The sequence below is a fragment of the Chroicocephalus ridibundus genome, chromosome 16 (assembly GCF_963924245.1).
Source record: "Chroicocephalus ridibundus chromosome 16, bChrRid1.1, whole genome shotgun sequence".
NCBI classification, from domain to species: domain Eukaryota; kingdom Metazoa; phylum Chordata; class Aves; order Charadriiformes; family Laridae; genus Chroicocephalus; species Chroicocephalus ridibundus.
In genome coordinates, this window is record NC_086299.1 from 8,499,653 (window position 1) to 8,522,937 (window position 23,285).

The window sequence follows — 23,285 nt, forward strand, 5'->3', positions numbered from 1 at the left end:
CTCTTTTTTTCTTTCCCTTTATTTTTTTTCTGTTTTTTTTTTTTTTTAAACCACTCTAACCTCGGGTTTTGCCTGCTTGCCCCAGCAATAAAATACCCATTGGGTAACTTGTGGTTTTTTCCTCATGAATGACATCAGAATCCCTGTCTGTTTTGGTTATAAAATGTCTGTTAGAGTGCTAGGTTACAGGAAAGAGGATGAGAATTTTGACTTCGGAAGTTCACAGAAGCAGCAATACCTGGTTTAAACACTCCTGGAGTGGAAGCAACGTGCAGCTGAGATTCCTGGTACCACCATAATCTCCCCTTTGTCCATGAGAGGAGAAGAATAACAGAGAAAGCCAGTTTGTCAGAGCAGGCAGCCCGCTTGATCAGGTAAGAGGATGTTCTTTGTTATGTGGCAATTCAAAGTGATATAGACTATTGTTTTCAGATAAATAAAGGAAGAATCTTAATAACGCCTTGAGAGACTGTGGAGGTTCCACTCCCTGTTTGCACGGTGGAGAGCCACAAGGACGACAGAGGGGCAGGCAGCGGTTCTTTTTGACCTCTCTTAAGGCCACCCTTGCCTTTGGCAGTAGGGTTTGAGTTAGGGAGTGCTCCTCATACAGAACAGGAGGACAGCCCGTTCCTAGGTGTCCCCTCGTGAGAAGTGACACATCTCTTCCCTACTCGGTTCCAGGCAGTAGTTTTGTCAGAGACCTGCTTTTGACAGTGTGGGAAGGAGAGGCAAGACACTTCTGGTTACTCTCTCCCTTCCTGTGGAGCGTGCCGACTGCCAGCTGCTTTATTCCCTTGAGGACTAATTCCCAAAGACGATGACAGAGCTTTGGAGCAGTCGTGCGTCTCTACCATGGAAAACGAGAGCTGAAGCTGCTGTGGGACCTGTTTGTGCTTTCCTGGTACAGCTTTGCTGGGTGAGAACCCAGAGGCGGGGATGCTGTAAGGTCAGATCCACACCAGCAGCGGGGCTTGTCCATCTGTGTTCCAAACTTTAACGTGCCCGTATGGTTTTAGACAGCGGTTTTGCCTGAAAGGGAATGGCAGCAATGTCTTGCTCTTCCTTGCTTTGAGGGGAAGTGAGAGTGCGGCTGCAGGCCCCTTTCAGAGCGTCTCAGACCGAAGCACTGGCACCTGGTTCCAGAGGGGCAGCTCTGGCTCTGCAGACTGGTGGGACTGGAGGGCAGGGCGGGCTGAGCTGGTCACGGGTGGCTTTGGGTGGGAGCGTTGTGCCTCCCTCCCGCAGTGGGTGCATGGAGAGAACCGAAGCACGCGCTGTGCCGGCTGGGTGCTGTGCTCTCCCCCCGGTTCTGGGGGGGCGGAACGCTTCGCTGGCGGGGCAAGTGCTGTGTCTGGGATCCGAGTGACGGCTTTTCATCTTCGCTTCCTGTGGTTTCTTTCTGCAGAGCAACGCGGGAGACTCTGCAGGGCATCTTGCAGCGCAGCCTGCTCTGGTGTTAAAACTCTATGCAGAAGAGCTTAGCAGTGACCTCCTCGCTGTGGGGACTCTTTGGAGAGGCCGGTGTACTCAGCTGCAGCCTTTGCACGGGAGATGATGGTCTGAGCTCCGGTGAGTTAACTTTCTGACTGAACTTTTTATGAGTCTTTACAGGGCAGAAAACCAAACCGACTACTAGTGCTGTTCAGGTGTTAATCAAGCATCTGCTACTGCAGGCTCAGGTATCGCAGCGTGGGTTTTTTAGTTTGGTGCGTTTGGGTTTTTTTTCAATAGTCGCAGTGCAAAAATACCTGCTATTGCTGTTTCTGCAAATGTTTCCCAGTTTCTGGTTACAATAAAAACCTATTGCGTTTTCGGGCTCGTTATCAACTCCAGTAAGTGGGCGACCCGCGTTCAGCCATCCAGGCAGTGGTGTAGAAGCAGACCCATGGCTAACTGCAGGTAGCACAAAGGACTGCTGGGGAGTTTTGCTTTGTTTTTTAAATCCCAGAGCAACTGTTAAAAATAACCTAAAGACGTTTAATTAAAGAACACTCTCTCTTAGCATCATAAAATCTACCATCAGTAGAGAAACTTCCATACAAAGTCCTTGTCTGAATAATTTATTTGGGGTCCGTCATTAATATTTGTTATTTATTACAAAGGGTTATTTAGCGTTCTTTTCCTTTTTATGTTGCATTACTAATTCTTTTCAGCTGATTCAATTTGGACACCCAGTACACGGGGAGATCTGTGTTCTCTGATTGTTGGATGGTGATGCTTTAAATCTAAAAAGAGGTAGAGAAAAACCTCACGCTTGACCGGAGTTCAAAGACTTAAGCTTGGTTTTATATGAAAACATTTCTAATAACTTAATGAACTCGAAATCCACTGGAAACTTTATCTGCTTTTCTGTGGTTGCATAAATCAAATACCTTTGCACAGAAACAGAAGTTCAGTGGTGCGTTTTGGTTGTTTGGAAGAAGTAACACCTCCCTCAAACAAACAAACAAAAGCCCAACAAAGTAACTCTGCGGAAGCAAAGCTGGATTTGGAATTTAATCAGAATCCATATGTTTAAAATGGTAGATAAGTAAATGGTACATTACTATAAGAGACAGAAGTGGCTAGACACGTGGAAAGCATCTGTTCAGTCGTAGACTGTCACTTCTATTACCTTTCACAGGGAATTAAAATAACTTCAAACGGATTGATGTACGTAGCAGGGTCCTGCAGCGTCTGTGTAACAGGTTGGAACTGGGTTGAAGACTGACTGGTAAAATACTCCATGTCAGGGATTTATTATTTCCCCCCGGCCACCATTCCTTACTCCTGCTGGAGCTTAGATGGGTTGATGTTACCTGATGGACGATGAGCGTTAGTGGGACACGTGTCACTGTGACAACCTTCACCTCTCACTGACCAGCAGCTGAGGTGTTGGTGTTGCCCACTGGCCACTCTTAAGAATGTGAGACTTAAAGTGGATCCTGTTTCAGCTGGGGAGGGATTTAGGGGATTCAGTGAGGCTGAAGGTGCTGAAAGTGCCTCTGTGCTCGGCACTGGTGAGGCCTCACCTCGAGTGCTGTGCTCAGTTCTGGGCCCCTCTGTACAAGAGGGACATTGAAGTGCTGGAGCATGTCCAGAGGAGAGCGACCAGGCTGGGGAGGGCTCTGGAGACCAGGGCATACGAGGAGAGGCTGAGGGAGCTGGGCATGTTTAGCTCGGAGAAGAGGAAGCTGAGGGGAGACCTCATTGCCCTCTACAACTACCTGGAAGGAGGTTGGAGAGAGGTGTGGGGGCTGGCCTCTTCTCCCGGGTGAATAATGACAGGACCAGAGGAAATGGTCTGAAGTTGCGGCAGGGGAGGTTTAGATTAGATATTAGGAAGAATGACTTTACTGAAAGAGTGGTCAGGCACTGGAACAGCTGCCCAGGGAGGGGGTTGAGTCACCATCCCTAGAGGTGTTTAAAGAGGTGTTTAAGAAATGTCTAGATGTGGCACTTCAGGGCATGCTCTAGTGGCAGAGACTGTAGGTTGTTTGGTTGGACTCGATGATCTTAAAGGTCCTTTCCAACCATGAAGATTCTGTGAAAGGAACCGATATTAGTGTGGTATCGTGGTGTGAGCAGCTTCTGTGCCTGGGTGAGGCCTGGGGCCGTACTGCCAGGGGGCTGAGTGGCATCAGTTTCAGGGAGTCCTTTAGCCAGACGCGTTTTGCCGTCCCATGGCAGTCACTCAGCATTGAGCATAAGGAACTCTTGTGTCCAGCTTCTACAGAATCTGGGGACAATGTACATGCTGTTTGGAAAAATTCCTTTTGTTTGTTTTGGAGCTGTGACCTGACAGTGTCAGAGACATCCTTACTGGGCTTGTCTGGTGAGAAGCAGTAGATAACCTGTCCCCTTTGCCATCCGGATTCTACAGCCTCTGCCGTATCTTTCCCCAGTTGCAACACTCTACTTTGAACCTAGAAAAGAGAGATTTTCGATGGCTCTTGCTCTGGCAAAACTCTGAGATAAAGGTTGTTCTAAGTCTTACGCCGCTTAAAGCTATGGCTTAGCCATGCCTGGGTGTGTATCGATTCTCCCGCGTGTCTGTGTGTGCGTACAGTCCCTCTGCTGGCAGTGAAGGACCCACATAAGCAGCGATGTATACTTGCCTACCTAAAGTGAAACCATTTTTTTCCTTTCTAATGTTCCAGTTACCATGTCGGGTGCCTTTGACTTCATTAGGTAAACAACTCTTGGGAGGAAGTGTGATTTCAGAGTTTCCTTTGGAAAGTACCCAACAAACTACCTCTGTTAATTCGGTGTTGTCATCTTGTGATGATTTTAGAGCCACTAACTAATCTGACTACTGTGTAAACCTAAAATGTCCTTGTTTTAAAAGATTAACTCTCCCTTACAGCAACACCACTTTCCATCTAAACATCCTGAGCACCGACCTCTGAACCACAGCCTCCGCCAGCCGTAACATCGCTCAGTTGTGCAGCTTCAGCTCTTTCCCACCTGAGATGAACTAGAACTCGAGAACCTCCTGAGGTAAGGGATGGCTTAAGACGTTTATCGTGTGCCAGGTATCCTCCAGCAGAAATCATGGCAGGTATTTCCTGGAGTGACGGAGGCTCCAATGAGACAGTTGCCAATGCCAGTTCAGAATTCAGCTTGGAAGCAGACTTCCAGTATTCCTTGTTTACTGTCATCTACAGCATTGTCTTTGTGCTGGGACTGGGAGAAAACGTCTTGGCTCTGTACCTGCTGTCCTGCAGAGTGACGCACACCTCTCAGTCCTACGTGTACCTGATTAATCTGGCTCTGGTAGACACCTTGTTTGTTTGTGTGTTGCCATTCAAAATTCATTATCACCTGAATCGGAACAATTGGATCTTTGGTGACATGGCTTGTAGGGTAACTGGGACTCTGTACTACATCAACATTTATCTAAGCATTGCCTTTTTCACCTGCATTTGTGTGGATCGCTACATCGCGGTGTTGCACCCCTTCGCATACATCCAGATCAAAGTCATCCATTACGTGATGGTGGTCACGGTCCTTTGGGTGGTCGCCCTAAGTGTCATGGTTCCACTTATCCTTGGAGGTCCCCTCCACAACAGTGGCGCGAGGAACACAATAGCGTGTTTTGAGAACTTTACTACGAGTAGCTGGACTTATCGCATGGCACCGTACAACATCCTGGCCTTAGTTTTTGGGTTTGTGATCCCATTTTCCATCATTCTGATCAGCTACCCTCTCATTGTGAAGCGGATCTCCCAGATCAAGCACAGCATTCGCAAGAGGAAGGCCCTGACCACTATCTACATCATCTTGCTCATTTGTACTTTGTGCTTTCTCCCCTATCACCTCACCCACTTGCTCCACTTTTTAATGAGAATCCAGGTCATCCAGAATGAGTCATTCACCAACCTCATCTACAAAATGCGAAGGGTCACCTTAGCCCTGGTGAGCTTCAACTGTTGCCTTAACCCTCTCTTGTACTACTTCACCTCCTCCAGCAAGCGATGGCGCTGCAACTTCAAGCTCAGATTCAGGTCTAAAATTGTGTACACAATCTGCGACCAGAAATTCGGGGAGTCCTCCTACGTTTATAAAGTACAAGAGGGACACGGAAATAAAACCCGCAGAGATGGGATCAACTGAGCTACTTCAAGTAAGTACAATATTCCTCTTTCCGACTGTTGCTTTGAAAACAAACCCGTGAAGCCTTCCGTTCTTTCCTACAGTGGTCGTCACATCAAGGCAACACCGGGGGGAAGTACCAAACAGATATTTATTGTTATTAGCCAACTTGGGTGGTCCCTGGGGGAGCCGTATTCTCTGACAGTGCTAGACAACACGTGGGGACACACCAGTGTGCGTGAACACAGCATGGTTTGGTCTCCTTTGGTTTAATTCTGGGGTTGGTAGGAGAACACAGGGCCCTTCTCTGGAAAGCGGTACAGCCCAGGAAAGGGTTAATTGAAGGAAACCAGCCTCCTAACTGACAGTAATCTGCGAGTGGATGTGGGCAGCCCTGCTTGGCTTTTCCCTATTTTGGAGGGCTCCTGTGTTTTCTCCCTGGGGCACACCGTGGCCAGCTGGGCTCCCAAACCGATCCCTGCCCACATTCCACAGCCAAATAAGGGCTTCTCCTCCCTCCCTGCGCATGGAGGGATTGGCATCCTGAGGAGGGGCTCAGTGCAGGGTTTCCACCATCGCCTGCCTATGGATTCAGGCTGAACATCTGTTAATGCAGTTCCAGAAGATAACAGATGCAAGTATTTATCAGTCAGTTAACCCAGCGTGGTGCGTAAAACAACCTCCTCTCCTCACGTGGTTACTGCAGGAGTTGCACAACTCCTTACATGGTGCCGGCCTGGTCAAATGTCAAAGCTTTCTTCAGCCACTGTGTTTATGTCACAAAATGTGCCTGACGTGTTTCACCCCTTCTCTTGTATTAACAGCACCACGCCGCTTCTGAGAACTCCTGTTTTCCACCCTGTGAACTATGTGACTTCGGCGAGAATTTCTCGTTCGTGGGTTATCAGAGTCACCAGAAAACCACGGGCCTGGCTGACAAACCTCCTTCAAAGCCAAGGGTTTACTTAAGAGGATGTGATTTTTGGTAACGGATACACAGATCTCGCTGTTGTGTTCCTTCCCACACCACCCCCACACTTCAGAGAGGGACAGGTGCTGTTGGCCTGCAGGCACGCAAGCTGCTGAGAATGGAAGGGAAATTGTCACAGGCTTGTTTAACATGGACCAAGGTTTGCTGGACTGTCGCAACGTGCTACATCAGTATTTCCACTTTCAAACGTGCACAAAGTCCCGCTGCGACCTGGCACGTGCACCAGGTGGTCGGGGTTCCAAGGTTATGCTGGGCCATTGGATGTGGAACAAGAACTGCCAGGGAGCTTCAAGGCAGGTGTGGGATTATTGTGGCAGAAGGCGGGGGGGAGATGATAAATGATGGTGTCTCTCTGATGTGTAACTTCTCTTCGCACCACAACGGATGTTGCAACTTCTGCCCATATTCAGCCAGTTTGCTGATGGCAGCCGATGCCACAGTCTGCTCTCTGGTCAAGGACAGGAGGTAAGAGGTTTGGAAAATAAGATGCGTGGGCGTAGGGGGATGTTAAGGTCTTGGTTTGTGGGGGGGAAAAAAAAAGGCATTATGATGGTAAGTGAGGGTCTTGAATTTGGGGGGCTGTACTGATCAGTTAAACCCCACCACTGAACCACTTTAGCCATCGGAGCTGTACGCAGCAAGCAAACCAAGAGCAGATCTGAAATTTTAATAGAGCTAAAGCTTTGTAACAGAGGGCTCGTGTGGGTGCAGTATTACACTTGTTGGGATGGGCCTGACTTGCGTTATTGCTCCGTGCAGTCTGTATCCTGTTCCTAACGCTGGGGCAGCCACTGCCCTCTCTGCCTGCCTGTATTTTGCTCTTAGCTTGGAGGAACTCTTTAAATAGTGGTGAGAAAACCTGCTCAAACTTTTCTAAAATATTGAAAATAACGATTCCTGTGTTCCTCTGCTTGACTGGGCTTGGTAAGAGAAGTGCAGATCCTTGCCGTTGTAGAATGAAGCTGATGAGAGCCTCTGAGGGAGTATTAGGACAAACTAATCTTTTATCTTTCATGAGATACTGCTATTTTTGTCCCATTTATAGGCTATAGAAAAACTTCCCAGCACTGGCGGGACTGTTCTTTCCCACTAAGCACAATTTTTATGTTCTGGACAGAGGAAGGAAAATTTTTAATTATTAGGGACTCCACGGAGGAGCAGAGCTTTCCTGCAGGCTGGTGAGCCGTCACTGCGGGCAGTCAGGGCACTCACGCTGCTGGGTAAATAGCACCTTCAGGGCTTTACACTTTTTCCGCTGTTCTACTCGTACTTTGCATTTTAATTGTGAAGCTTTAAAAGCTCCTTGTTTTGCTCTGCACTGCTGAAGTTTTACGGGAAGTGAGCTGTGGGAGGGGAGGAATCCTGAGTGTCTTTTACCTTACTGTGTGAGCAACTCAAAGCTTGTTCCTCGGGACTGGAAAAACAGGCTGTAACGGCTCCCGGACAGGCTGCCGACGGGGAGATCCCGGTACTGCTGAGCAGTGTACGCTGCCACTGCAGCAACTGGACAAACACTGTAACTCCTTTATTAAACAAAAGCAGAAAAAGACATTGACTATGTAAACAAAATAAAATCTAATCTCTCTGAACCAGCACTGCGCCTGCTGCTCTGTGGCTCACGCTGTACTCTGGGGCAGTCCTTTTTTCAGAAGGGACGTGAGGTAACTGCCCAGTTCTTCATCCTAGAGAGAAAAACGGGATGAAAGCAATCTTCTACTTGACTTTCCCATTTGGGGCAATAAAGTTTCAACTCTGGTACCTAGAAATAGACTGAAATAATTCTTGGGCCCATCAAAATCTAGTGTTAGCAGTGTTCAAAAAGGAAACCAGTCCTGTTTGCACAAATGCATTTCTGGGTCTTCTTTCAAAGTATCGGCATAAAACTCCCATTTGCCAAAGCAGGTGTCTGGACCTGAGGTCTCTCTTTGGAGGAGAAGGACCATTTTTCTTGAAAGCAAAGAATAAAGAACCATTGATGTAATTTTTTTGTTGCTTTGCCCTCAAGAAGACATTTCCTTGCTGTAAAGAAAGCATTTAAAAATACAGCCAGAGAAAGTATGCTTTTTTAAGGAAGAAAAGGTCGTGACTTTGTCTAGGGCAGTTTGGGACTGTAAAGGAGGTAAGATAAGATCAGGGTTGCATGAAAAGCGCGTCTTCAAGCATTTCCTACCTGGTAAGTCCAGGAAACGAGCAGAACTTTGGTTCCTTGATCCTCTGAGTGTGCTGTGGCTTGGATGAGAATGGACTCCACTGTTATAGAACCATCGGGGAGATGCTGCACTGAATAATCTTTCAGGACCCTGGTAAGAGACAAGTTTGATGATTTATTTTGGATGGAACAAGCTGAAGGGTGGGTCACCCCCTCTATCTTTGAATCCCAAACACCAGCGTTTTGTTACTACTTTTAGCTGGGTCTCTGAGCCAGCACCCGCTGCCCAAGGAAGGGAGAATGGGGCCGATTCGTAGCCTGCTTGTTTTGGTGCTTCTATTAACCGTGTAGGATTTCCTACAGAATTTATTTCTGGCTTTGACAATAGCTGTAGCTCCAGCCTGAACCCTGTTCACCTGAGCACAACACCGCTCGCAGAATGGACCAGCTGCCTGTAGGAAGGGAAGAGCTTTTAAGCTTCATCTAAGAATAAGCTCAAAAAAGCCAACGCTTACCCTTTGAGATGGTTATATACACGGAGCACTGTCTCGTGTTCTTTCCGCGGATCCTGAATGTGAACGCGGCAGGTGAAACGCAACTGATGCTCTGCAAGGCCCAGCTCCTTCAAAGCCTGCTCGGGAGAAACCAGGCGGAAGCTCTGCAGAGGAAAATTACAAATCCGTTATAAGCTATTTCTTTGCTTTTTCTGAAGTTTTATTCCTCCTTTGCATCAGCTGCGTGGTTCATCACTGCAAACCCCAGCAGGTAAGATCGTTCCTTTTCAACCTCTGAAATGTCTCAGCACATTTCAGTCACAAGCACAAACAGCCTGGCACAGAGGTAAGACGGTGGCAAAACCTCCGCCTAAATAATCATACCCATTCTTTATTTCCCCAAATTAAAGTTGCTCCCCTAATGGAAGTTGGTTTAACCTTGTTATCGGGGGAATTATTTGTTTAAATAAACATGGTGTTACAGAGTAAGAACAACTCCCTTGGCACCTTTCCAGCCTTGTCCAGCAAGCTGAGGTCTACCAACACCACACTCCTCCTTGATTCTCTTGATTTTTACAGGCACAGGGAGTCGGAAACACCTTGGCTTCACAAGGCCGGAAGCCACAGCCACCTCAGAATGGCTGTAGCTGCAGGGGCCCAGGTAGAAAACAGACTTTGGACAGAAGCAGCTCTTCAAATGTGTCTGTTTCCCGTGACTTCATCCATGAACATTCATGAGAGTGGCCAGTAAAAATTCTACTTCCGCAACACCCTCAGGAATAGCAAGATACCAATTCTGAAGTTGTGGGACTAGAGAAGACCATCAGTCAAGACAACGGCTAAGCTAAAGAGTCTGTCTTATGGATTGATCTCCACAGGTATGGTGTTACTGGGCCCTTTCCAAGAAACTAGGACTGCTTACCTTTAGCTCCTTGGTTCACCCAGACCTCACTTATGAATTATAACAACATACTTTATCAGAGGACACAAGACAACCGTAAGAACTGTTTTTACTTACGTTATCCTTCATAATTAATGTCCCATGCATTAGCTTTGGCTTCTTGGCATCTGGTAAGAGACCTAAACAAAGGCCAATGGAAGAGAAAGACAACATGGTTAACCATCATGCACTTACTTTTCACACAAGACGATTCCTCTAGGACTTAACAGATTTGATTTCCGAGTCACTGCTGAGGCTCAGAGACTAAGATTTTACATCTTTGTTCTGTCTGTTAACGCGCATGATGCTTAAACCATTAGTGCTCTAGAAACATAAGAAACCAAGCTTAGTAATACACACCAAGTGCTTCTCTTCCCACATCGCTTCCTATTTGAGAAGTTTTAGCTTTTTCTTAAATGGGGTTTATAAAAGTAATTCCAGTTTTGACAGCCCTGGCTAGTAAGAGCATACCTGGACTTTGTTTTCACAGTGAAGGGGCAATGAGTAGCAAACATGGTGGAGTGTGTGTGTTTGTTTTTAAACATTATCGACTGGACATTAACAGCAGAGTAGCCTTCATTTCACAGGAAGCCCTCTCAACCACTAAATGCTCATAAAACCCGTTCTTTTACAGGAAGAACTGCTCTAAGTCACCATTGCTACAAACGGCCCTGCACCACTGTTCCCACCCAAGATAAGTCCTAGACAACACAGCGGCAGCGCCCAAAAGATGAAATTCTTGGTTAAAAATGTGTCACCTATTGCTGTTTCTCTCTTCAGGAGTCCCAGGGATATGTCCACTGGAATGCTGGGGTTGGTGAATATCGTTGTGGTCTCTCCGTTTGCAGGCATGTAACAGCTGACATCTGCAATGCAAAGGCCCGGTGTCAGCGCTGCTGCAGCAGCACCTCCCCTCCCACACCCCGCTTTCGCCCCCAGGCAGGGTGCCAGCACCCCCAGAGCAGGACTGCCTGCGCTCTGATGTCAACAACAAATTACTGCACAGAAATCTGCAGACAGTAAGTAACCAGCCAATGCGACGTCTGTGCTTTCTCCACTCCTTTTAAGAGTAGCTGTTTCTAAGGAATTAATCTTTTTCTGGAGCTCATTCCCTGTTAGCAACCAAAATTGCTCACTTACAATTTCAGGTGTACCCTGCCTGCCTCAGCTTCTTTTAGGAGTCTAAAGAAATAAAAACTCACTAAGTGCTGAACCGTAACAATACAAACGTAACAAAGCACCTTGTACTTCAGGTCTAAATGGGCATTAAAATTAAGTGGGCTTAACGTTAAGCAAGAATGCTGCAGTCCCAGGGTGACTGGTCCTGTAAATGACACCATGCCTAACTCCGGCCAGTGGATTAAGTATGCGAATTGCAATGCCTGCCTTCTACTGCCATTCCCTCTAAATATCAACACTATACGTACGAAATTCCTGTTCTATTTTCTGCTTCAGAAACTCCATCTTCTTTGCTTCACCGTGGACCAGCAGAACATTTCGTGGCTCAGCCTGGCGAATCAGCTGCATTATTCCCTTGGCATCAGCGTGGGCACTGAAGGACATGTACTCCACCTGCATCTTTACTTCCAGCTGGGGGGGAGCAGAAAGCACAGGTTTTGTTAATCAGGAACTGCTTTGGTTCTCTACAGCTTCCACACCACACACAGACTGCTCTGTGTTTAGTTTAAAGAAGGAAATTGGAAAATGAAGTTGGAGACAGAGCTGCTTATCAGCAGAGAGGGAATACAATGCTGTACAGAAAAGCTTTCAATAACTTACAGGATCAAACTGCCCAATTTCAGAGCACAACACCTGTTGCACATTTGCCAAAACAAGCCAATACTTAAGGACAGTATCCCTTAAATATCCCTCTCTGCCTAAAAATGTATCATTTTCACCTGTCTAATGGTGCCTAGTTATTAAACATTATTAAAGATTACCGATAGGCCCCTGACAAAGTCTGATGGCAGAAAAATATACACTGTTGCCAATATAAAGGGGGAAAAAACCCTATTCCAACCCCAAAGAAAATGTTGCTTGGGTATTTCCCATGTTGTGTGTGGCAGATTCCCGTTACAAGTACATGGTCTCTAACTACCACCTGAAGAACTTCCCCCAGTGATCCTCTTTCTTGAAAAGAAAACTTACTATTTGTCTTCCTTCCATCTCCAGCTTGCGCTGCCCACTCAGAATCTTATGGCCCACAGTTCCCTGCACACAGTAGCCTGGCATGATGACCTGAGAAGGAAACCAGAAAGATCCGTGTGTGGCCTATACATAGCACAGCTGTCGTTAACATAACAATAGCCACAAACACACAATGCCGATATAAAGTTGTGTTCTTCCCCTCTCACATACCACCATCCTTCACTGGAACGCTGCTCGCTTTGTTCTGCAGCTTGTCAACACCCAACTCCAGAACACACAGGAAAATGAAATTAGAAAGCAAACTACTGAAATGTACACACCGCTAAGTAAGAATTAACGCTAGCTACGAACGTCTTTGAAGCAGCTTCAAATTAACAAAAGCCACTTTGAAAATAAAATCTCCCACAAGCTGCTGTCCCAGCCATGCAGCTCCTCTGCTCGCCCTGGCACACCCAGCAAAGAAAAATCACAGCTTGAGAGGGCTCTGCCCTGGGTTGGGTCACTAAAGGACTCGTCTCATTTAACCCTGGATGCTCAGGAAAAGCTTTCCTGCCGCCTTTGTTCTGATGCCCGTGTCAGCACCACTGTCACATTAAAACAGCACTCGAGGAAACAGAATTTCTTACCATATTCTTTTCATTCCCTGCCCATTTCCTGAAGATCTGAAGGGACTGTCCTGCATGAAGCATACCAGGGGTTGCAAACACAACCTAGAATTCAAAGATGTACCAAGAATCACCACAAAACACAGGGGTTTTTTTCCCCATTTCTCAAACCAGGACAACTTAAAATACATAAATATTTTAGAACAGTGGAGAGCATCCACTAATACACATCACAGCATGCTTACTACATCAAAGCTCTAATGGGGATTTTTGCTACTTTATTTTTCCCACCTTGTCTAATTTTCAAGTACACTGTACCCTTCTAGGATATTTTTAGGAGCATCCATAGTGTCTGATAAAAACCTTGAAGGGTTTTATAATGCTGCTTAACATGCTCGACAGATTCCTCTTTCAGCCTAACAAACCAGTTAGAAATAAAACCAGCGATAAGAGATGGTGCCGTCATCTGTTTCCTGACTTAAGTCAAAAGAATATACTGTAAAAATTACAGTTTGAATCAGGTCCAGAGGTATAGATTATATGGACATGCAATCTTTTTTTTTTTTAATTATTTTATCTGGGCATTTCTACCTTTACTGAAATAAAGATAGATCGTTCAGTTACACAGATAAAAGCATTCAAATGGCCTGGCCACAAGAGGGTTTCAGACGGGATGCTGCTATAAGTGGGCAGAGGATGGCGAGTTTTTGCCTGTTTGCCTTCGCCAGGAACACAGTGGTGTAAAACCAGCTCCCTCACACGGCACGTCCGCTCTATTACCTGCTTAACGGCCACCTACCATAGGCCCCGGATTGTCTGCAAAGGCTCGATCAAACGCTTTGATGTGTTTGAATTCAAACATGTTCCTCTGCACAAATGTTTTCCGAATTTTCTGATTAGTCCAGGTGATGAAGAGCTTGTAATAATGATTGGCCTTCTCCGTCAGTCCCGTGGAAAAATAAATTGGAGCCTTCAAGTTCATTCTTTCCCTGTAGAAAGAAGCGTTCCAGAGACTCGTGAAGGCCAAATTAGGATCCCCGCTATCCATGCTTAAACTCCATAAACCTATGGAGTCTCCAAAGAGGATTTTTTTTGCATATCCGACTCTCAATGACCTATAAATCAGTATTACGCTACATCGCCATGCATTAACTTATTACTAAGTAGGCTTTAGTCCAATTCTCCTTCTCGCCCACTACAGACAACTTCCTTCCGTTACCAATATTAATCATTCTGCTACGGGAAACAGTAAAAGCAGCAGCATTTGGTATTATCAAAACCATTTCCACACAATGCCTATAGGTAAGTTTAATACTAACATCATTCACCGCTCCTCCCCCTCCCGGGAAAACAGTTTTACAACATGGCAAAGATGCAATCAAATTTTTTAAAGGACAGAGGCGTGGAGTGCAGTAGAAAATGACTCTGGATAACAAAATGGTTAGTTTATTGCTTAGAGTCAAGAATGCTGGGAAATACATGGAAAGAAGTAATTCCGCAATGGGTAGCGTGGGCCGACATGCAGGGGAGCGCTCATGAGAACACTTGTACTGAACAGACACAACGTCTCACAGAAGCCTGCCAGCCCCACAACTCGAGGAGGACAGAAAGGAGGGGGAACGTGCACAGAAGAGACGGCACTCACCAGAAAGTCTCCAATAAAATGCAAAGTTCCTGGGCACGTCCAAGGGCAAAAACTGGGATAAGAACCTGCAATTGAGATATGATTTACAGTCTGTGAAACAGGAGGTAAATGGCCCTGCAGCGTGACCACTTCTGAACGAGTGCCTCAGTTCCCTTTCACTTTCTGATATTCTTTTGCTGACCTTTCTTTCCACAGGAACGTGTTCTCCTGCAGTTTTGGAACGAAAGGCACTGATATTTGCCCAGCACCTGTGCGCTCGGCTAAGCCTTCGGTTTGTACGTACAGAGGAAAGCCTCTCGCAGGACACGGTGCTTGTGAATATATTCAGGTCTGTTCTCTGCTGGACAACATGATAACAAGTTGTTGACAGCAACAGTTCTGGCATTATTTGTGGAAATGGACAGCGAGCGTTTCTGTCCTTGGTCACTTTCTCTGTGCTGGGGGAATTAGGACCCCCCTCCCCTCCCAAATTAAGACAATGCGGGAGGAAAGAACACAAAACTGTTTCAATTTCCAATGTTTTCTTCAGTTAGGTGCTGTCGCTTGGCAGCGAAGAGTTTACCACCACTTTTTTGTTTTCCAGATTCAGAGGGAAAGCCATTGTCTACTTCTTAATGGAACCGTTTAGCAAACCACATCCATTACCAAGAGACTCACCCCCTTTTCCACAAGCAAGCCTACGTTTTGCCCCTGCTAAGACAATAAGAATGAATAAAATACAGGGCTTGAGTCACAAGAGATAAACTACTGTTAACTTTCAACCAAAACGCAGTTCAAGTTCTACACGTACAACCAACAGCCAGACTAACTTTCCATTTAATCGAGTTAAATGAACCACGTCCTAGGAACCTAGAGCCAGATCCTCAGCTACACTGAAATCAGTAAAACGCTCCTGCCTTCCAAATTTCCACTTCTAGTTCCATTTTCTGAGGGGTTAAAATGCCTCTTTTTATAAAGTCTTTTCCTAGGTGTGCTCTAAATGGGGCGTTAATGAAAAAGGATCTCAAAACAAATTTTATATTAGCAAAGATAAGGGCTAAGCTCTAAGAAACAGAAAAGACTGCCTGAAATTCTAAAGCAATAATGGACTGATACAACTAACGGCCGAGTTCCGATGCTCTCATCGTGTGGTCCATGTGCTAGCTGAAGTTGTTCACATCAAACCACACGGGACTGGAGCGGGCTTACCCAAGCAAAGCGGCCAGGCAAGTGACAGCCACCACCAAGGTACCGAAGCATCGTTTGCTGCACGGCGAGCACATGCTGCCACGCACTTGGAGGGGTTTTATGGTACCAGCCAGCATGGTGCTGAGCCGCACAGAACAGCACACTGAGCAGACAGACCTGGCTACACTGGAAATCCTTCCTGATCAAGTTTAAAAGCAGTCTCAGTTTCTTAATTTACAGGACGAGAGGATGCTTCACTATACAAGATGCAAATCAAGTTAATTTTGCCTTTATCCTCCATATTTGCAGACTGTAAGCATAGCATTTCCTTTACTGTCTCATTAAATCAATTTGGTTTTCTTCTTGGTGTAATTTAAGTGTTTAATATTCTGTCTTTTAAAGTACAGAAGGAGGAATATAAAAATGCCTTCAGTTTCATGTAGTGGTCATACACAGGTGCCTGAGTTAATTAGTAGTTACAGGGCACCATGGAGCCAATAAGAGCCTCACAGAGAAAAAAACCACATCACTTAGGTTATCAGAACGCCATACCTTCCCTCCTCTTTCTACGGTCTCATGAACTTTCTTCAGGAAGTCTCTTTCTCTGCAGCGTTTGGAATCTCTGATAGTTGTCGCATAGGTGGATTCACTTATTAATAAATCCGGGCGACACTTATCAATCCAGGCAGCACTAGAACAAAAGGAATTTAAAAAAAAAAAAAAAAAAAAGAAACAAAACAAACCCAAAACAACAATCAGGAGACGGTATCCGGCATTTCTGATCTGTGGGTCTCAAAGATGGGTGGAGAACATCACTGTCTCCATTTGCAGATAGGAAAACAGGTACACAGATGTGCGTCCGCTTGCCCAAAGTCACCGAGGAGGCCTGCGGCAGCATCAGGACTCCTCTCTTTGCAGGCCATGCTTTCTTTAAATTAATCCAGCTCAGAATAAAGACTACAGGTTTTGAAAAGCAATTCTTCTCCAGTCTCTTACTTGTTTTAAATGCCTTACAATATTATTCCAAATAGCATGAATATTATAAGTCTCTTATAGATGCCAGTAAAAATAAAATGAATGTTAAAGCTTGCAATTGGTGCTCTCCTAGAAAGTAAATACATTTAGAAGATACCATGACAATAAAACATTTCAAACATCTAAGCCCAATTATTACGTAGCCTTAAAAACAGATTAATATGAGTATATAGAAGATTTACATTAAGGCCTATCTGGAAGAATCAATGTAAATCTGTTCATTCTTGTAATTCAAAATGCATTTATCTTTCCAGCAAAGACATCGTTACGTGTTCCGGTCTCCTAACAAAGAATCAATGCTGATAAGCCCCTAGTATTAACAGACGCTCTGCTAAAATCTTCCCGTCAGAAATATATACAATTCATAGAGACTCAGTTTCCTACTTACCCTAAATGTCTGTCTGGCGTCATGTTATAATCACCCTAATGGAAGAAGAGAAATGCATTAACATTCTCAAGGTAACGAGACGGGCCGTTTAAAGGCGATGTAGGTATCTATGGATGGTTTTTTGCATACTCACAGTGTACACAACTGATTCGCATCCAACCTTAATCTGGAACATGGCCGCCCCTAGCACATGGCCTGCATAGTACGCCTTGATCTCCAGCTCCTCATCCACCTGCGCCAAGAGGCAAACACTGCATTACCGCACACGTTTCAAACAACTAAAATTGCTCTGCCTTCTACAACAATACGGCGGGTCAGACCCCAGAGTAGGCAGAAACGATCGCTTACCTGAACTGTCTGGTGAAGATGCACAGCAACCACTTTTTTCATACAGTCTTTAATCATTTGAGAAGTAAAGAAGTTTGTTTCCCCTTTCTTGTCTACAGTTATTTTCCTATAGTCCTCCAGGAGGATGGGACAGATGGCCTTGGTAGGATGCGTCATGTAAATGGGCCCGTCATAACCCACCATTTCACTGAAATACGGCAAAGCTCCACAATGGTCCAAGTGAAAGTGGCTGCAAAAAGACATAAAGGATAAATGAGATGCCGCACAGGAAATCAGCTTGCCAGCTTCTCAGATCTTGCTTCAGATTTTTAAAGCACTGCGTGGCGTAGAGGGACTAGCCAGAACATGAATGACGGACTGACAACACGTTTGGGCTGTTAGGGACAGTACACAAAGCTTTCCCGTTTCCCATCCGAGCTCTGCCAAGGAAGGAAGATTCCTCACCTGATGATCACACAGTCGAGAAAGTCAGTCAGCCTTCCGTTCTGAGTGATGTAAGAAAAGTCAGGAAAGCGTCTCTGCAAAGACACGAAGGGGCAAGAGCAGTTCATTCTCTTCCATAATCCAGCTCCAGCAGCAGTTGATACATGCGCGCAATAATCACACCTAGCTAGTATTACTCCTGCATCACGTAAGATGGGTCCGGCAACGTTCAAACAAAAGGGAACAGAGCGGATCAATGAACCTGGAGCCCTGCTGGGAAAGGCCAGGTATCTCTACCCAACGTTCAGGCTTCTCCACCATACTCACATCATCGTTGTAGCCCATGTGCATCCCACAGTCAAGCATTACGTTTTTCCCGGCAATAGACACAAGGATACAGCTGCGCCCCACATCCTGGCCAGCTCCTGGATGGAAGCAAAGACAGACAAGTAAGACGTCTCTGGGAATACTTACAATCAATTAAAAAGAGAAACGTTTAAAGGTCTGCACAAACTGCCTAACCCTTCTCTGATGCAGGGGAAGACTATATCCTTTCTTCCAAGCCAGCAAATCTGTCCGAAAGGAGGTAAATACGAACTGTTTTACCCCATTCCCTGAGTTTATGAGGGGGCCTTCCAGCTGCAGTTGCAAAACTGCAGTAAATACAGCGCTGCATCCAAACCCATAAGCAGTTCAGGGCACATTTGTTCTCTGCCCGCTGCTGTGCAATCGCAGCTACACGGTTTCAAGTAAGAGCAAAATGATCTCTTATCTGGAAAGGATAAGAGACGTCTGTCACGGAACTCAAGAGTTCCGAGGGCTCTGCACCTCCCCAGGCACGCTGCCTCCCGGTGAAAGCCCAGACCTTCATTAAGCTCTAGTGAAGTCAATTCCAAGCCAGAAAACTATCCATCAGGATAAAGCAGTTCTTCTGCTTGGCATATCCTCTGCCCTCTCAGTACAGAAACGCACCTCAAAACTTTCTGTGCAACCCATTAAAAAAAAAAAACAAAAAACAACAAAAATTTGCTTCCTGCGAATCTTTAGCACTGCTAAGTGAACTGATACTCCGACTACACTGTCCAATACTACAACGCCTTTACCAGTATGTATTAACGAATCCTGTAATCAAAATAGAGTTGTCAGACCTTCGGAGTCTTACTTGCTTGAAAGACAAAAGGACAGTGACACGCTGACAACAACCAGGTGTAACACGTATTGCAGCACAACACTGTGAGCAGTTTTTGTGGCACGGAAAGGCAGGTATGTCTCCAGCAGCCTAACGCGTATTACTTGGAATTCTAAATTACAAAGTTTTTCCCCGTTTCTATTTCAGGATGATTTTAAATTGGACTTACCCAAGGGAGTGACTTTTATTTCAGGCATTTTAACAAACTCTAAAGCTCAAACTGCGTGACAAATTATTTCAGAAACAGCCTAACGGGGTCCTCAAAACCACGAGAAGATTTAGCCCGTTTTACAGCTGCCATCTCAATTATTTTTTCAGCATCGGGCAGAAGACTTAAGCAAAGCCCCAACTTCTTCCTAGAGGGAAGACAGCGAGAAAACACCGGTCAGATCCACGCGTGGGTGATTAACAACAACTAGAAACTCGGGCTTCCACGATCCCCACCACCGCCACGACCCAGCAAAGGCGGCCGGGGAGAGGGAAGGGCTCCCGGCTCGTGGAGTTTATTCACACCGCACACCGATCGCCAGCCGCAACCCCGCCGCCCTGCTGAGGTAAAACCTGCCCGAGGCGCCGCCGCTCCCGGCCCCGCCGCTCCCAACGGCCCGCAGGGACGACACCCCCCAGACACCCCCGCAGCGGCACCCGCGGCCTCCCCAAGGCCCGCCCGACCCCCCCCCCCCTCACCGCGGCCTCCCCAAGGCCCGCCCGACACCCCCCCCCTCACCGCGGCCCGCCCGGCCCCGCCGTCCCGGGCCTGCTCTCGGCCGCCGCTGCGCAGGCGCGTCCGCCCCGCCGGGCGGGGACCGATGGGGCAGCGGCGGTAATGGCGGTGGCGGCGGGCGCCTTCAGCCTGCGGGAGGTCCTCGCCGCCTTCCAGACGTGCGTGACGGAGCGGCGGGAGGTGCTGCTGGGCCCCTACCTCCGCGGATGGCGGGGGCTCATCCGGTGAGTGCCCGCGGCGGCCGCCCCCGGCCCGCGCCCGCTAACGCCGGCCTGTCTCACCCCCGTTCCCCCCTCAGGTTCCTGCACAGCCTGGGCGCCATCTTCTCCTTCGTCTCCAAGGACGCGGTGGCCAAGGTGCAGATCATGGAGAACTACTGCGGCGGCGAGCAGCGGGAAAAGTACGTGTCGCTGCAGTCCATGGTGGAGTACGAGCTGGCCAGCGGGCTGGTGGATCTCCAGAAGCGATCGGGACGGCCCGACTCCGGCTGCCGCACTGTCCTGCGTCTCCACAGGGCCCTGCGCTGGCTGCAGCTCTTCCTGGAGGGGCTGAGGACGGGCCAGGAGGACTCCCGCACCTCCGTCATCTGCACGGACTCCTACAACGCTTCCCTTGCCGCCTACCACCCCTGGGTGATTCGCAAGGCGGCCACGGTGGCCTTCTGCGCTCTGCCGTCCCGCAACGCCTTCCTGGAGATCATGAACGTGGGCACGGCCGAGGAGGCTGTGGCCATGCTGGGTGAGGCCTTGCCCTATATCTGCGATGTGTACGGCATCACCCAGGAGCTCTTTGCCCAGCATAAGCTGCTTGACCTTCCTTGAGGGGAGGGATGTTCCAAGAGCCGTGCCACATTCTGACAGAAGCTGGATGAAAGGGGGAAACGGGGCATGTTTTCACAGACGCACGAGGGTCCGGTTCTCTGTCCGTGGTCGCTCTCCCTTTCCTTTTCCAGCACGGAGCTGCCAAGTCGCAAAGCTAAGAAAAAATTCACTTTATAAGAGAAAATTGCACCTTTTTTTTTTTATATGTACATATATCTGTCTCTGTGTGTAGAGCCTCAGCTCTACAGTAAGAAAAAACCCAGTAGTACTGTGCTAAAGGGATTTCTTTTCCTGGATTCACCTTCAACTCTCCAGCTAGACTGGGAGTGGGAGGTTTTATTTTCTTTTTGAAGCCAAACTCTGCAACTTCAGCAGCTTCCGTGGATTTACACCAATAGGCAGGACCTCGTGTGACAGCACAACTTTCAGATGTGGTGTCTGAGCACATTAACACGACATGCAAGCTCACTTTGCCACTTTTGTTTACAAGCTGTTCCTTTGAGGGAAGGTTGCCCTCCGTTATGCTTTAACCATGACAATACAATCATGAGTAACGCGTGTCTGAAGGGAAGCTTTTTTCCTTGTGGTCACAGACTCATTTGATTATTGCTGCTAATTCTGTGTCCATGAGAATTAAAGGAAAGGGTGGTGTTACAGTAAGAGACCATTCTTCCTTTGTGCTCGGATCCATTAAGTAGGACCTTCCTTCTGTGCAGCTTCCCCTGTCCATTAATCTACGCTTTATGCATCTGGGGATGCGGAATAACTTTTAGTATGTACTGCACAATACCGTATATCGGCTGGAGACTGGACCTTACCTGTGGTCTCATGATTATGTTTGGGTTTTTTTTTAATGAATGTGTCAAATGCCTACAAAAATGACTTCTCTGGGGAGAAATCTGAACTTGTACTGTACGTCACTACTTTGTGAGGCTTACGGCTTCCATTGCAAATCACTGTATATAATAGCCAGTGTGTGTATGTATACATATACGCACACACCTAAGTATGTAAAACAAGAGTTTACTTAGCTTTTTGAAAGCTGAAAAAACACTATATTGTTAGTTCAGGATGACGTGAATATTTGGGGGAGAAGGGAGAACCCCACAGGCTGGGACATGTTTTGATGTATCTCAGATAGAAGGCATTTTGGCCTAATGTAACACTGAACGATTCAGGAAATCACTATTACCTCATGGAGATTAAACAAACTGGACATTAAATTATGTGAATAAAATGCTTCTGAAGAGTATCCTTCATAGGAATGCTTGCTTTCTTTGTGGTGCTGGAAGGAACATGACTGCATTATCCATTATTATGTCGTGTCCTTCACTAGCAGAGTCTGTTTCGTTTCCTCAGGGATCAGGCGTGCAACCAACGGGCAGGAGTCACCCAGATGGAGTTGCACACTGAGCTCCTGTTCTGATCAGCCACATCAGTCAACAGTATCTTTTGCCTGAAGATAGGAAATGTTAATTTTCTTCACACTCTAAAAGGAGTTTTAGTTGCTATGCTGTGAGAACACAAATATAATTCCCTTTCTGCTGACGCCACCTTACAGTGATTCCATAGTTCCATAGGATAAATCCATATATTAAAAAGGAGCAGCGTCATGCTGCGGAATACCTCTGCTGTCCGATACAGATATAGCTGGTATTTCATCTGTGTAGTGTATTAAATACCTTGAACTATGTCAAGTAATGTGTAAGAAGTGAAAAAACATTTTAGATCTCTTGGGAGTTTAATGCAGAAATGGGAGTTTGACCACATGGGAAAATCACTTTTTCTCCCTTATCACGTTCATTCTCAACTATTCTTCTTATGAGATAAACATTAACGTTGAAAATTAATTTGATTTTTGCCATTAAAGAATCAAACTTTCCCTGTAGGGAAAAAACCCACTGTGCTGTAAGTTTATAACCAATCATTTTGTGCAAAGTAGGCTTCAAGTGAAACACCGTTTTCCATCAGTCTGCATGCTCTCATTTAAACAAGGTGTGGCCTAATGATAATTTTATTTTCCCGGTGTCTTGCTCTGTCTCCAAATGATGGGAACCTTTTTAACAGCCCCACTTAGTTACCAGTGAGTAAAACTAAGGTCCTGCACTTGGCTTCGGGCAAGTTCAGAGTCTGTCAGCTCTCACTCATGGGGCCAAACTCAGAAGAGTAAAACCTTCCCTTGCAGTGCCTGGTGCATTTGAAAGCTGCAACAACATACGGCTTCACTAGAGGGAGTTTGAATATTTAGCACCAAAGTCCATCACAATCTCCTACGCCACTTGGTTTCACGCAGAAGTACGGATGGGAGGAAATAATTGCCCATGTGTGACTTCTACACCATTCAGACAGGTTTTGCCCCCCACACTCTTTGTGCAGTTGAATTTGCACTAAGAACTTTTTAAAAGAAGTTATATAGTTAAAGCTAACACTTAAATGTTTCATTAAGGGGAAGGTATCCTTAAAAGGATGTCAGTATAAACATACCTATAGAAATCTACAACTGTTGTTTGCCTGAAGTACTCATAGACTTAACTTTCTAAAGCGTACCCGTGCCTCTTCATACCTGGAAGAATGTTCTAGCCTTGTAGCAAGAGTGGTATATCACTTTGGCAGGTTTTGTGATACAGTATAAATACATACTAAG

At 46.4% G+C, this 23,285-nt stretch overlaps 3 protein-coding genes across 6 annotated transcripts; 2 read left to right on the top strand and 1 right to left on the bottom strand.

Annotated features, from left to right (window-relative positions):
- The first annotated feature begins 21 nt into the window (after positions 1-21).
- LOC134524240 (lysophosphatidic acid receptor 6-like) lies at positions 22-6,535 on the top strand. The gene is made up of 4 exons (XM_063354087.1): positions 22-374; positions 1,406-1,569; positions 4,346-5,605; positions 6,399-6,535. Exon 3 carries the CDS (start codon positions 4,534-4,536, stop codon positions 5,593-5,595), a length of 1,062 nt encoding a protein of 353 aa, XP_063210157.1. The 5' UTR covers positions 22-374; positions 1,406-1,569; positions 4,346-4,533; the 3' UTR covers positions 5,596-5,605; positions 6,399-6,535.
- INTS11 (integrator complex subunit 11) lies at positions 5,698-20,139 on the bottom strand. 4 transcript variants are annotated; one of them, XM_063354084.1, is made up of 19 exons: positions 19,824-19,943; positions 19,266-19,452; positions 18,235-18,332; positions 17,929-18,002; positions 17,485-17,713; positions 17,270-17,368; positions 17,137-17,171; positions 16,266-16,404; positions 14,547-14,611; positions 13,701-13,890; positions 12,923-13,006; positions 12,297-12,386; positions 11,576-11,738; positions 10,907-11,014; positions 10,227-10,288; positions 9,230-9,372; positions 8,736-8,865; positions 7,943-8,088; positions 5,698-7,013 (listed from the first exon to the last, which is right to left on the bottom strand). In XM_063354084.1, the coding sequence occupies exons 2-18, from the start codon at positions 19,291-19,293 to the stop codon at positions 7,960-7,962; spliced, it is 1,866 nt and encodes a 621-aa protein (XP_063210154.1). In that variant the 5' UTR covers positions 19,294-19,452; positions 19,824-19,943; the 3' UTR covers positions 5,698-7,013; positions 7,943-7,959. The 4 variants fall into 4 exon arrangements, with proteins under 4 accessions (XP_063210154.1, XP_063210155.1, XP_063210153.1 ...); XM_063354085.1 differs by lacking the exons at positions 5,698-7,013; positions 19,824-19,943 and adding an exon at positions 20,019-20,139 and having other exon boundaries at positions 7,086-8,088; XM_063354083.1 differs by lacking the exon at positions 5,698-7,013 and having other exon boundaries at positions 7,086-8,088.
- Positions 19,914-22,519, top strand: CPTP (ceramide-1-phosphate transfer protein). The gene is made up of 2 exons (XM_063354090.1): positions 19,914-20,044; positions 20,119-22,519. Exons 1-2 carry the CDS (start codon positions 19,923-19,925, stop codon positions 20,639-20,641), a joined length of 645 nt encoding a protein of 214 aa, XP_063210160.1. The 5' UTR covers positions 19,914-19,922; the 3' UTR covers positions 20,642-22,519.
- Positions 22,520-23,285: the final 766 nt, after the last annotated feature.